The sequence below is a fragment of the Bactrocera neohumeralis genome, chromosome 6 (assembly GCF_024586455.1).
Source record: "Bactrocera neohumeralis isolate Rockhampton chromosome 6, APGP_CSIRO_Bneo_wtdbg2-racon-allhic-juicebox.fasta_v2, whole genome shotgun sequence".
Classification (NCBI taxonomy): domain Eukaryota; kingdom Metazoa; phylum Arthropoda; class Insecta; order Diptera; family Tephritidae; genus Bactrocera; species Bactrocera neohumeralis.
Window position 1 is genome coordinate 47,531,697 of NC_065923.1, and position 13,933 is coordinate 47,545,629.

Consider the following 13,933-nt stretch of genomic DNA (forward strand, 5'->3'; position numbering starts at 1 on the left):
TAAATTCCACTATTTCATCCATATCGACAGAGTTTCCAATGTCTTCACTCTTACTTAAATGTGGTCAAACGTTCGGCCATAATCGTTTCAATGATTTTTCTGTTATCGCATTCTAAGAAAGGTTTATGCTTTCTACAGCATTACTGATTGCTCTTGAGAGTCTATGTATGCATTTTACGAAGGCTTCGGGTTGGCTTCGAAAATAATGTTTTAACCTATTACAATCGTGTTACTTGGCACCCGAGAAAAAGTAACTCGTGGCGTATGTAAATCAGCAGACATACTTGAACGGGATCTCTTTTTTTCTCTTTACTCCCTCGCTATGTGGCTTCTAGTTTTAGTAAAGATTTCAAATACTCTTCCTCTCCCCACTTGAAACTCCTTCGTATATAGTGCGCACATGGACATTTATTCTCTAATCAACTGGTTGGATATGAACAGGGTGAACGATTTAAACCATATTCACACTTTCGGGTAGGATTGTCGAAGATTTTTCTGAAAATTCCTTTTCTATCCAAAAAGCTGGTCATTTGTCGGAATCGCCGATATCGTACTTCCAACGGACCGAATTAATAAAATATATCTACATAAACTTTGTTTTTGTTGTAACGGTCCTTGACCAGATAAAAAATCCGGGCCCGTTCCGTTTACGTAAACCCGACTGTCTTGGAAACGGTTGCCAACAAATTCGTCATATTATTGTTCAGCACAAAGCTGCATTTTCAGAAGAAAATCAAGTTTTTGTAATTAATAATTTTTATTTGTGAAACGTATTATAGATTCGGCGCCACCGAAGTTGACGTTTTCACTTGCTTTGGATAACAACAAAATATGTAGTATAGATCTTTAAGAAAGTGCAAATTTTTCGCAACTAATCAGTAATACTTTCCAAAAATCCTTTATAAAGAATTTCGGTACGGTTAATGGTTAAAAAAAAGTTTGGGTTAAAAAGTCGCCATTAGGGTAAAGTTCGTCAAGAAAAATATACCTCAACTAACACTCTTTCCTATACAATATTCTCAATATTATTCGTGGCCATAGGTCGTCGACATAATGCGAACAAATGTGGAGAAGGTGCTCGAGAGAGATCAAAAGCTATCGGAATTGGATGATCGAGCTGATGCCTTACAACAGGGTGCTTCGCAATTTGAGCAACAAGCTGGTAAACTAAAACGAAAATTCTGGTTGCAAAACTTGAAGGTACCGTTACTTTTGTCTTACGCTATCATATGTATTTAATGCATTTTTCCGCTTCTACGCCATAGATGATGATTATTATGGGCGTTATTGGACTGGTCGTTGTGGGCATTATTGCAAGTAAGTGCTGGGGAACGCAGCGACGTTTCTCACAAAAATCTAGCTGTTGACAAACTCTATGAATAATCTTGATATACTTACATGATTTTAGTTTCGATATTTAACTATGACACTTGCCTGACCTTGGCATACACCTATATATACATATGTATATTTCCATATATTTTAATAGCGCCTTCTGAAATGTTAAACTATGCACAATTTATTTATAAAAAAAAAAACAATAATTTTAACTCTTTTTAAATAATTAACTAAATAGTTTTAAATTCTCTTAGTAAAATACTTATCGACACACTCTACTGATTGAACAGCACATTTGATTTAGCAGCATCTTTTCAGCACAAATTTCGATTGCACCGAAAAAGCAAATATTTTTCTACTAGTTGAGAAAATTAATGAAATTTTATTTATGATTATAGAAAAACAGAAACTATTTTCTAAACACACTTACACGCATCATTACTGTCATGACATACGCATACTTTTTGTTGTTGTATACTATTTTACTCTTTTATAAATTGCCGATATGAATATATATATAATTTTCTATTTTACTTTTGTAGGTAATTTTATGTAGAGTGCTAGAAAATATTACACAAACAAAAAAAAAAATATTTAAAAAAATTCGAAATTCTTTGAAAGCCAACATTCGAAGTTGAAATTGGCAGTGTGCGTTGTATGTATGTATTCTGTACATATTTACTAGCGTTATCATGTGCAAATGTGCAGTGAAACTGTTCTAAGTTATAAGTAGATTAAACGAAACGCTCACCAGCAAAACAAAAAAAAAATTAAAAAATTAAAAAAAAAAGTAACGAATTAAAAAAAAAATTATTAAAGATTAAAAAAAAAATTCAATAATAAAAATTGTCAATTAGTGCGCACTCACCGCCATACACACATACATACACATGTATGCGTGCATGTAGGTGCGCAAATATAAATCCCAGCAAGGCACAATCGGCATGCGGAAATTAAGCAAATTCAAAATTACAACAACTCTAATCGGTGTTAATTGACTGTTAATTGAGTGAATGAAAAATTGTACATTATGCCATCAATCAAATATATCAAATCACATCGGCGGTATCACAATGCAATCATAACAAATGTCAATTGGCCGACGCACCAGGTTCGATATCAACGAAATTCATTTGTAAAATGTGCATTTTCGACGAGCAGACGTCGAACGCTTCAGTAAACTGTAGTTGAGTTTAATTGTGCAATTGCTTTTGGTTCGTCAATTATTTTTTATGTTTAGTACACAACGCGAAGACGGCAACACTGCCACGTTCCAAGTCCCTTGAAGTTTGAATTTCTTTGTGACTTTGAATGCTCGGGATATTGCAAACGACGTGCTCAATTGGTTTAACAGCAAAAAGTTCTTAAGTAGATAACGTTTGAAAAGTTTTTTGTGTATTTGAATCCCAAAAGTATGCAGCGAAACGGGCAATATTTGGTAAACTAGTCAACTAAGCGCCGTTTTCTCAATGTCTGTTTAGCCACCAACTGTCAGTTAACTACTGGTTAACTAAACCAAGACACCTTTTTTTTGGTAAAGCACCTTTTTTAACCAGAATTTAACAGATGGCTGCTAACCAGACATTGAGAAAACGGCTAAGTTACTAAACATTTGATCAAAATTGAGCCGGACTGACAATAAAAATTACATTTTCACATTTTTTAATACAAATTTTTATTATCGCCTTCAAAATAGACGGCTGGGCCAATATAAGGTTGCTAACGCTTAAATCGATTTTCCATACACTTCTTATAAGCATCGGTTAGGATGACCTTCTGTGCCTTTAGTGAATGACTAATGACTTCAATAAATTCAAAGCCCGTTCCTTGAAGCAGATTTTTTCAATTTCGAAAACAGAAAAAAAATCAAGTGTGACGTGACATTACCGTGGTGTAAACTCTATGCATGCACCTCAAAAACGGCCAAGTAGCATTCATAATCTCTCTGTGGAACGAACTCAAGGTGGACCACATCGGGGTAATCAAAGATGTTTTCTTGATGAGCCTTAACCTGATTTTTGACTGTCTTTGCTGTGATGTTTTTGATTTTAGATTATTCTTAGGTCGTCATTCGTTCAATTATTGAACAATTTCGATGTTATAGTAATGTGCGATTAATGAACGTAGAGTCCTTAGCTACCTTGTCAAGTATGTCGATTTTGCAATTATTCCCCCTGAAATCAACCTGAGGATTTTCAAGCACTGTTTCTATGATGTTAATTTTTTCGATCTTATAATGTTTATCAGAAGTTGATGAACAACTCGCATTAGGCAAGTTTTCGAAGATTGCACGACCTTCACGAAATGCTTTGTGCTACTCAATTAGGTTAGGTTAGGTTATACAATAATGGACAAATGGAGAAACGTGTACCAATCAAGGAAAAAAATTGTTTTCGATTCGGTTTACGTGCGCAATTTATATGGACCAGTCCGGTTCAAATTTGATCAGATGTATAATATAGTTTACTAGTCTGGAAAATTAGATGACCTCTCTAAAATATCAACTTAAACGGTTGTAATTTAACAGAAATATTTCGTCCCTAAAAAGATTTATAGTTCTAAGACTAAATTCATGGAAGATGTGCCATAGAGAAGATCATTTGTCATTTATGACCTAACTGGATGTAATTTGTTCCCTACCATTCTAAGATTCAATGATCACTAGTGTTTATCAATATCTCGATCGGTTTTAATGTATATTTGATCTGGGATGTAAGATAAACGTGATTTCTGCAATCAACTTTCGTCTGAAGGCTTCCTTCCGATTTTGGAACAGTTGCCACGGGCTTGCTTGCTGGGCATTACGGGCCCAATGAAAACCACCTAAATAAACGCTCTGCAGGTTATCGTCAACATCCAGCCAATACTCGTACAAGTGAGGCCTGAGGCAATGCTTACGGCCAACCGGAAAATGATTTTAGGTCATTGGAGCCAGGCTAGGCGTCACTACGTGTATGGTAACATACTCGACCTTATTAATGAGCTCTGCTTAAGCTGGTAATGTAATCGACAAAGGTTACCCACGAGTAACCAAGCCCCAGTAAAGAAGGTTGGACCAATGGTTCTGTGATCGACAGTGCCAACAGCGAAATGTGCATATTCACTGCTGCATGAATGGATGAAAAAGTTACGGGAGCAGGCTTCCAATCCTTACAATGAAGGCTAAATGACAACAACTAAGTCCTACATGCCGAAATTCTGAGCATAGCAGACGGTGCCAAGTGGGCTAACCAGCAGGTCCATAAACTTGGGGATAGCTAAACGCCAATTAATGTCATCTGTAGCGCCTATACTAAAATTCATTGTGCTGGGTAATGCAAGAAGAATAACTATGTAGACTTTTTCCAGGTAATTCGGTTAATATCATTTGGGTACACGGTCTATAGATGGGGCTGATGGGACGCTGGAACATTATCAATGTGAATGCCCAGACTTTAACCGGGTGCAAAGGGACGACTCCCAATACTCTAACTAAAGATATATTGGGGGCTGCGGTGAAAAGAAGTAAATTTGCTGGATAAGGCTTAAATTGGTTACCACCCGTGAGCACAATAAGCCTAATAATGATCTCAGTGCGGTCGCCTACGATGCGGCGCTCAAGCACCTCCATTTCCAATCAACCAACCAACCATATTCCATGTTAAGCGACACTGATTTGGGCGGTTGCTTCGGCGATAATACTGATTTGTGGTTATATATGTAATGAATTGTATTTTTTCAAGCATTTTTTCCTTATACTCATAACCATATGATAGCTTCTTATATGTACTTACCAAAACTGTTGCATACTTTTAAGGGTTAAACAAAAGACTTAGGTACAGAACTCAATCTGCTCACTTGCGTAAAATCTGTAAAGCATATTTCTTCTAATGTTTTTTTTTTAAAGAAAAAATATTAATTTTCGTCGTCGTCGTTTTGCGATATTCACGAGTCGTAAGTTCAAGATGGTGTTGTTAAAAGTTGTTAGAAGTTCGTAATTTGTGATATTGTTCAAGATTAGTCACAGTTCTCGTTTTTGCCGTTTGTTTGTTAGTTTACATGTGTGTTTGTTTGTTATTTGATTTATCCAGTTGCGTTTACATACATGTACCTGCTGTTAAATTTAACTCGATTTTGTTTTGTTTAAATTTGGTTTTAAGTTTTATTTTTATTTCATTTTTTTTTTGGTTTTTTAAATACATTGAATATCAGTAAGCAGATAAAATTCAAATTTAACATATTTTTTTTGAAAATTTTAAGTTATGACGGCTTTAGTCACTATAGTTTTGACATAAAGAATTCATAAAATTTTATAGAGCCTTAAATTTTATGTCCTCGATAAAGTCATAATTTTTTTGGTAAATTCTTTGATTACAGTTCATTTATATGATTCGATGTTAGAAATCACAGTTCTCAGTCCTTGCATATAATTTATACAAACAATATTTTCTTAGCACTTTTAAAGGCTACATATTCCAAATCTGTCAAAACTGTGAGAATGCATTGTCTCGTAAAGGCAAAAAGTTTATTTATTTGGTTATTTGTATGGTTTTAGTTATGTCTGTCCCGAGTAATTAGATGAAAAATATATATTTCGTTACAAAAATTGTTCAATAAAATTTTAAGGGGGTATTCTACTCTAGAAGCATGAATTTCAGGTCATTTTTAAAGTGTCGTAAAAAAAGGCAATTAATATTTTTACTATCCATTTTTTATGGAGTTTTTATTGATATCTTAAGAATACAGAAAAAAATTAAAAAAAAATATTAAAAATTAAAATAATTAGAGGGGGGAGAGACAGGTGTAAAAAAAATGGCGCATCCTGGTGACATTGATCCTGACTCTCCTGGTGGTCTGAAAAAAAATCAGAAGAAATTCTTAATCAGTAAGGATGCTGTCATAGTCCCTACCTCAGGGAATACGAATTTTTTTTTTTTTTTGAAAAATGGCGACTGCCTGAAAATAAAAATAATTTTTTACGCTTTTTTTTTGAAATTACTGACTTTTTTTAAATATTAAAAACAAAAAATTTGGCACGATGCTGGTAGGAACAATAAAGGACTGTATAAAGAAGGTTCACACAAAATTTCAAGTAAATCGGTTACATAAAACTTGAGATAATGCCGGTACCGTGTGGAAAAGGTAGTTTCGAGAAAAACGCGTTTAAAAAATTCGATACGGCCGAACCGGGCTAGGTACTGCGTCACTAAAGTAACTGTAGCTCTTAAAATAATTTTAATTTTTAAAAGTCCTTTGGAGGATATGTTCTTAAGGGTCTAAACTTTAAATATATGAAAAAAATCGAATTTTTCAAAATTGTAGAGTAGAATACCCCCTTAAACATAATATATTGTGACACAAAGTTCCCGGAAATTGTAAATAAAACAAAAGATATTTAATTATTCATCAATATATGTGACCTGGTCTACGAAAAGGGGGCTTAGGTATCAAAAAAAATGAGAACAATTAATGAGATAACGTGAAACTGACGATTACTTTTACCAGCTTTTCCCAGAAAACTAGTTTTCGCACGTTAACCCCCTTTTCGTAGACCATATACCATATGTATATTTTTTTTACCTTCAAAGTGTTCCCCACCAGATTTAGTACACTTATGGCAACGATTTTAAGCACTTTTTGGGATAGACCTCAGCTCCTTCAGCGAATTTTGCTTTACCTCTTCGATCGCCTAAAAACGGGTTCCATGTCGAGCTCTCTTGTCATCTCTCTAACATTTGCCTGACGATTTTCAAGCCTCACACTCTTCACTTTTTTAATATTTTCAACAGTTGAAGAGGTCGAAGGTCATACAGAGCGGGGCATGTCTTCAACGATCTCTCGACCGTCTTCGTACCACTTATAGGCTTGTGCTTTTGATAAAACTGAATCACCGTAAGCCTTTTCCAACAACGATTCCGCACACGAAATTCGATTGGAAATACAAAATTAGAGACATTCAACCAAATAAACTAGTGCAGAAACCTTTGTAAATGAAAAAAGAAAGAAATTCATAGCAGGTTATTTTACGGGCGATCATAGGTTGGGAAAAGAAATAGAAAGCGCAAAAAAACGAATTCTATAAAAAGAAGTTATAAGGCAATGTTGTAGGTAATGAAAAATTCTATAACTTTATACCAAGTCTTTTTTCACATAACCTCAAAATTTATATTAAAAATTCAAATAATCCTTTTTTCTTTCACGAAATTTGTTGTAAACTTATTTTATTTTTAATTTGTATTTTTTTTTTTTATTAAATATTTTATTTATTTAATTTTATATTTATTATGCTATTTTCAAAAGTCTATATGTTTTGTTTTATTAAAAGCTCATATTATAACCGATTTCAATTTCCAAATAAAAACATTTTATTTAACTCAGTGTTATCTAACCTCTAGAATCTAGAGTCTAGTCGACAACGAACGTTTTACCCGATAGTCGAAAATTAGCGTTAAACCAATCACTGACGACTTACGACTATCCGAATACTGCTAACCGATACTATTATTCGCATAGGCGCCTATACGGTTAATCCGGAGCATTTTTTCTTCAAAGGATGCAATTAAATTTATATATGAAAAATTTATACTCGTAATATTTCCTCATATGAGTTTAAATTGAATAATATTACTAATTTTTATTTTTTATAATATTCAATATTTAATTTATTTTTATATACAGAAAAAAAATTTTATTGTCTATATCTGAATTTTATTTCTTTATTATTATTTTTTTTATTACAAATAAATTAATTAAAAGCACGTTTATATTTGCGAAAAAAATTGCAGAAAAAGATGAAGATTAACTCACGTATAAAGTGTGCACCGTTATTCGAACTAAGCAATACAATATTTTACACCCACTTAATATCCCACGAAAGGTAAACAGAAAAATCACTCAAAACCGCTTTACATTGGCACAACTTTCAACATTTAACTAAATGCTAAGAAGCTTAAAAAGCTATAAGGAAGCTAACTTGTTTTTGTGGACGGCTAAATTATTGAAATTAGAAGAAAAGTCCCTTCATACTCATAAAAAATGTTTGAAATCATTTTGGTGTCATGAAGTGCTTAAAAAAAATATTGTAAATAAAAATATTTTTAGGATATTTATAATATTAAAAATATATTTTTCTAATTTTTTTATAATATTTAAAACGAAAAAAATATTTGTAATTTTGTTTTAATCTTTCAATGTTAGATAATCCTAGAAAGAGCTAAGCAGTAATTTTAGTTATCAGTTAATGACGGCCTAAATAAACAACAACTACTTTACCGGCTAACCTTGAGTTTTAGAAACAATTTTTGTAATATTTTTAATATTTTTTAATTCCGTTATTCACCCACGAAACTCAACGAGTAACTCATCCCCACACGCTTCAAAAATTCGCATTCACATCACCACACACACGATCTCCATCACAAAAACAAAAAAATTGGAACTTTTAATTATGAGAAAAGTAACACGCTTACAAATTGCACTTTTGTTTTTCTGTTTTACACAATTTTTGCATTGTAGAAGCATGGGTAGTACCAGCCGTTTCTGCCGTAGACGAAAATGTTTCCGCACATTCACAACCCGAATACGTGCATACCGATCACAATAATAACAATGCTATTGGCAAACACACAAAACCATCCAAATCACACAAAAACAACGCATCCGAACATTCACGAACATCGTCGGCATCCGAAAACGCAAACGAAAACGAATCTGAAACTCAATCTATTAACGAACCTGAAGCTCACGCCTCCAAACACAATCGGCACGCACATGAATCCGAATCCGAAACCGAACATGCACGCGAACACGTGTCCGAAACTGAAACGGCACACGAAGGTGCAGCCGAGCATACCATACAGCGAACACCCACCAACAAAGAGGAGGACGGCAATCCTCCGGCTGCTAATGCATAAAATAATCGTACAACATAACTCAAAATTTTCATAAATCTAAATAGTTAAACCAAATTGAAGATAAATTAAACATTAACATACTCGTAACATACTGTAACCATTTTTTCACAACCGAACTTGATTGTGCTTTCGGCAAATTTGTAAGCTATAATCCGCATTATTTGCATATATTTTGGGCTTTATTGTGCGTTGAATTGAATTGAATTGAATTGAATTGAATTTGTGTGTGTGTATAAATTTCGTGCTTCACCCGATTGGATTTCAAGCTTCATCATCATGATCATCAACGTCATCTTCCCGAAATCACAACCCACATGTACACTAACACATTTCCACATTTTGAAGAAAGCATGTTGCATGACATACCTAGCGATAATTTAGCCTTTATTTCATAACCAAAATTTTACTAACATTTCCATATTTACCCTCCATTTATACTATTTTAGAATATTTTTTGATGGAACGAAGGTGAAATGTTTATTATCCTTCGAAAGTACATTCTTTGGCATTTATTTATTTTTTTGAAGATTGTCTCAGTTGGTCCATTTGTTGAGTCCAATTTTGATGTCTCGTTCGAGCCTTTCGACTGTTAACTGGCGAATGACACGCGTTATGTTTTGCTCCAAGGCCTGAATCGAAGCGGTATTGTCCGCATATACTTTAGACTTTACAGGTACATATCTTAAGAGAAAGAAGTATAACGGTGTAATATCACATCGCCGAGGTCACGAGCTTAAATTTCAGGCATCAAATAGTCGGTTATCATGACTCGATAACGGTAAAATTCGGCTCGAAAACGTCTAATAAAATGCACCAAGTCGTTCCATACTTCAGTCCGAGTTGCTGCGTACGGCGCCGAATAGACTCTCCACGGTTTTCGTGTACACTCTCAGCTACGGGTGCTATATTTTCTTCACTGGGCCTCAAGATGGGTGATGGTGTTGCGAATAGTACGCTCAGTAGGTCGATTATGTTGACCATAAGTTGAGCGAAGAGCGCGAAATATATTCTTTACAGAACGTGAATTTTCGTAATAAAAATGAACGACTTGTAAACGTTGCTCAGGCATAATTCTCTTCATGATGAAATGCCAAACAATACTGAAAAAAATAACATGACAGCTTTACACGACTCACGCGTGAAAAAAAGGCTTTTGAAAAAAGTACATCTACTTCGACCACCCGTTACAAACAAAGAGCTTTCAGTGAAAGCTCAGTAGAAGTTAAATTTCGGAGCTTTTGTTTGATGAAAGCTTAAAAATTTTTAACGCATATAAATAGTTTCATTGAGAGCACCAAATGATTTGAGCGCAACGATGAAGCGGGATAATATAATAATAAGCTCTTACGATAATGATTCAAATGGCACATTCGGCGCTAATTGAGCCCAGGGTGGCAGCATGCTTGGTCTTAATCGCTTCAGTAGGAGCCACCATATTGGTCAGCCATTTTACCAAGATTCTTCGACATACTTCGATAACATTTTCAACAATACATATACATTTGTATACTAAACACATACTGCAGCGTATGTATGTCGCTTGATACTATAAAAATCCGATATTTGTATATATCACTTTCATCAATTTTCTTGTACAACGATCATATGTAGAAATATTCTTCATAATTTGCGTTATAAAAGTTCGTCGTGCATAGAGCCTTAAAGTTTATCGACTATGTGCCATTAAACGTCTTCCTTTCTATAATTCTGCTTGGACCATATGATACCGTTGTCAATATAAGCTTGATTTTTTTTTTTTAGTTTTTTCCCTGGTCATTTAAACATAACCTTAATACTCATCAGTACTAATACATTATATTTACGTTAAGATACCCTCGTATAACAAACTACGATCAAAAGATAACTTCTGCTAACGTTTGTTAGTAAAATTTAGCAACTTTTATTTTATAAAATCATAAGTAAAGCAAAAGCATTTTGAAAGAACGTAACCAAGGCTGGTTATTTTGGTTTGTTTTGTAAAAAAAACTCGAATCACTACACATACATACTTCTAGATAACTTTAGAGATAGTATTCAAGGAAAATAGCGGATCAAGAATAAACGTAGAATAGTTGCGAAACTATTTCATGGTAACTGGATCCCAGCTGAATAATTTCGACGAAGGATGAAACATTGTTCAATGCTAGCCCCGGACTTTAAATATGTCCTTATATGGTAACTTGCGGCATTTCTTCTCTGGTTCTCACTGATACTCTACTTACTCTGGATTGCAATTCTTTCAGAGTAAATGCATGAGCAAATAGAGCACCTAAAAATACAAACAAAAATAAATTCTCTCTTCTCGCTACGAATATTAGTTTCGTCCACTTTCGATGTGTCCTCTAATATAATATAACCCTTAAATTTACAATTTAATTGCACTATAAGTAGAAAAGAAAACAGTTTATTTTCTGCAATTCTTCTTCTTAATTGGCGTAGACACCGCTTACGCGATTATAGCCGAGTTAACAACAACGCGCCAGTCGTTTCTCCTTTTCGCTACGTGGCGCCAATTGGATATTCCGAGCGTAGCCAGGTCCTTCTCCACTTGGTCCTTCCAACGGAGTGGAGGTCTTCCTCTTCCTCTGCTTCCCCCGGCGGGTACTGGTCGAATACTTTCAGAGCTGGAGTGTTTTCGTCCATCCGGACAACATGACCTAGCCAGCGTAGCCGCTGTCTTTTAATTCGCTGAACTATGTCAATGTCGTCGTATATCTCGTACAGCTCATCGTTCCATCGAATGCGATATTCGCCGTGGCCAATGCGCAAAGGACCATAAATCTTTCGCAGAACCTTTCTCTCGAAAACTCGTAACGTCGATTCATCGGTTGCTGTCATCGTCCAAGCCTCTGCACCATATAGCAGGACGGGAATTATGAGCGACTTATAGAGTTTGGCTTTTGTCGGCCGAGATAATGAGCCGTCAATTAAAATAATGAGTATGTGAATCTTTCTGTGTACATCTTTTGTCTGACACAGCTACTGCCCCACTTTAGGAGACAGTTTGGAGTCGATTTCCGAATTTTTCACTGTCCAAATGCCACTGAAATCTTATAAATAAAGGAAGTCATCCCATTTTCGTTTAATATTTACAAATAGTAGGCGTCACTGATGTAACCCCCAACGCTTATTTCCAATAAGTCACCATTTGATTTGCTTCTTTTAACTAAAGATCTATAACGTCTATTTGACTAACTATGACGACTTCATAAGACTCAGTTCAATAATAAAGGTTTTTTCTCAAGTTGGGGTCAATTCGATTGCGTTTTTACAGATTTCTTACGAACTTATTCTTCTTTATTGGCGTAGACAGCGCTTACGCGCTTATAGCCGAGTTTACAACAGCGCGCCAGTCCTTCTTACTTTTTTACGAACATATACTTGTATTATTTCCAACTTCTGATTTCAGGTCTTTACGGATACATCAGAGTTAAACCTTTCTTGCCGGCTCTTTTGTTATTAATCTTACAAAAGACTCTGACTAGTTAGAGTTGGCTACTAGAAAATAGTGCCTAATGGCCCTTCTAAGGACTTACGACGAGCTCAATATTTCTTTGGAAATTTTCCAAGGTTTATTGCTCTGTCAACTGCCTTTAGAGATCAAATAGTAGACCTAATTTTGATCCTCTTTTTCTCTACGGAGCAAATAAATAATTAAATAAATAATTATTACATCTATACCCTGGATGGGTTGTATTAATTTGTTACGCGGCCTGTAAAACCCGGAAGAAAACGTTGGCGATCATATATTAATATAGTATGACGAGCTCGCTCGATCTACCCATGACCATCTGTATGTATATATACTCGTATATACGCAAATTAGTCCCTCAGTTTTTGAGAAATCGATCTGAAAATGCGCACAGGTAATTTTCTTCCCTAGAAGCTGCTCATTTGCCGGTATTGCCGTTATTGAACTGCTATACGATATAGCCGCCATGACCGATCCAAGTCTTTGTATGAAAAACTTTTTTACTTGACAAATTATCTTCACGAATTTCGGCACGTATAATTTTCTATCACGACGCCACAATCTCCGAACATATTGTACTGATCGGACTTCTATATCATATAGCTGCCATACAAACTGACCAATCAAATTCACGTCCTTGTAAGGAAACCCTTTTTTGACAGGATATCTTTACGAAATTTCGCATGGAGTTTTACCAAAGGCATCGTCACAGTTTCCGAGCATATTGTTCGGATCGGACTAACATATAATAGCATATATGAAGCTGTCATACAAACTGTCAGATCAAAATGAAGATACAGATATTTTATACCCCTTTATTCGATAAAAAAAAAATGCACGTGTGAAGGGTGCAAATGAAGTTAGCGTGTTTTCTCGTTTAGCATTAATTTAGACACTAAGCAAACTGGGTAGGGATTAGAGTCATAAACACTTTTCAAAAATTCAGTTACTGAACAATTTTTGAACAATTTAAGAACAATAAAGTCACAAAGTAAGTATGTATCGAATCGGTGGAGGTGGATGTGTTTTCCATTTAATATTATTATTTATCAATTGCCTCTTGCTTTACTTATGCACACACACACATACATATGTACATATAACATATACATAAATATTACTTAACTACTTGTCGATCGTTTACACCGCACTGCTATTATTTTGAACGTAGTTGTACATACAACCTCCTTCACACAAGCATCAGTACCTTAATTATTTGAAGTACTGTAAT

At 34.7% G+C, this 13,933-nt stretch overlaps 1 protein-coding gene across 5 annotated transcripts in view; it reads left to right on the plus strand.

Annotated features, from left to right (window-relative positions):
* Nucleotides 1-13,933, plus strand: part of LOC126762615 (neuronal synaptobrevin) — a 32,164-nt gene that overhangs the window by 13,530 nt on the left and 4,701 nt on the right. For 4 of the 5 annotated variants that reach the window (XM_050479489.1, XM_050479492.1, XM_050479491.1 and 1 more), the window contains 2 exons: nucleotides 1,042-1,200; nucleotides 1,266-1,317. In XM_050479489.1, coding sequence (XP_050335446.1) covers nucleotides 1,042-1,200; nucleotides 1,266-1,317 — 211 coding nt within the window. Of the gene's footprint in view, nucleotides 1-1,041; nucleotides 1,201-1,265; nucleotides 1,318-8,102; nucleotides 8,195-13,933 lie in introns of all 5 variants that reach the window. The other variant, XR_007667487.1, reaches the window with a different exon arrangement.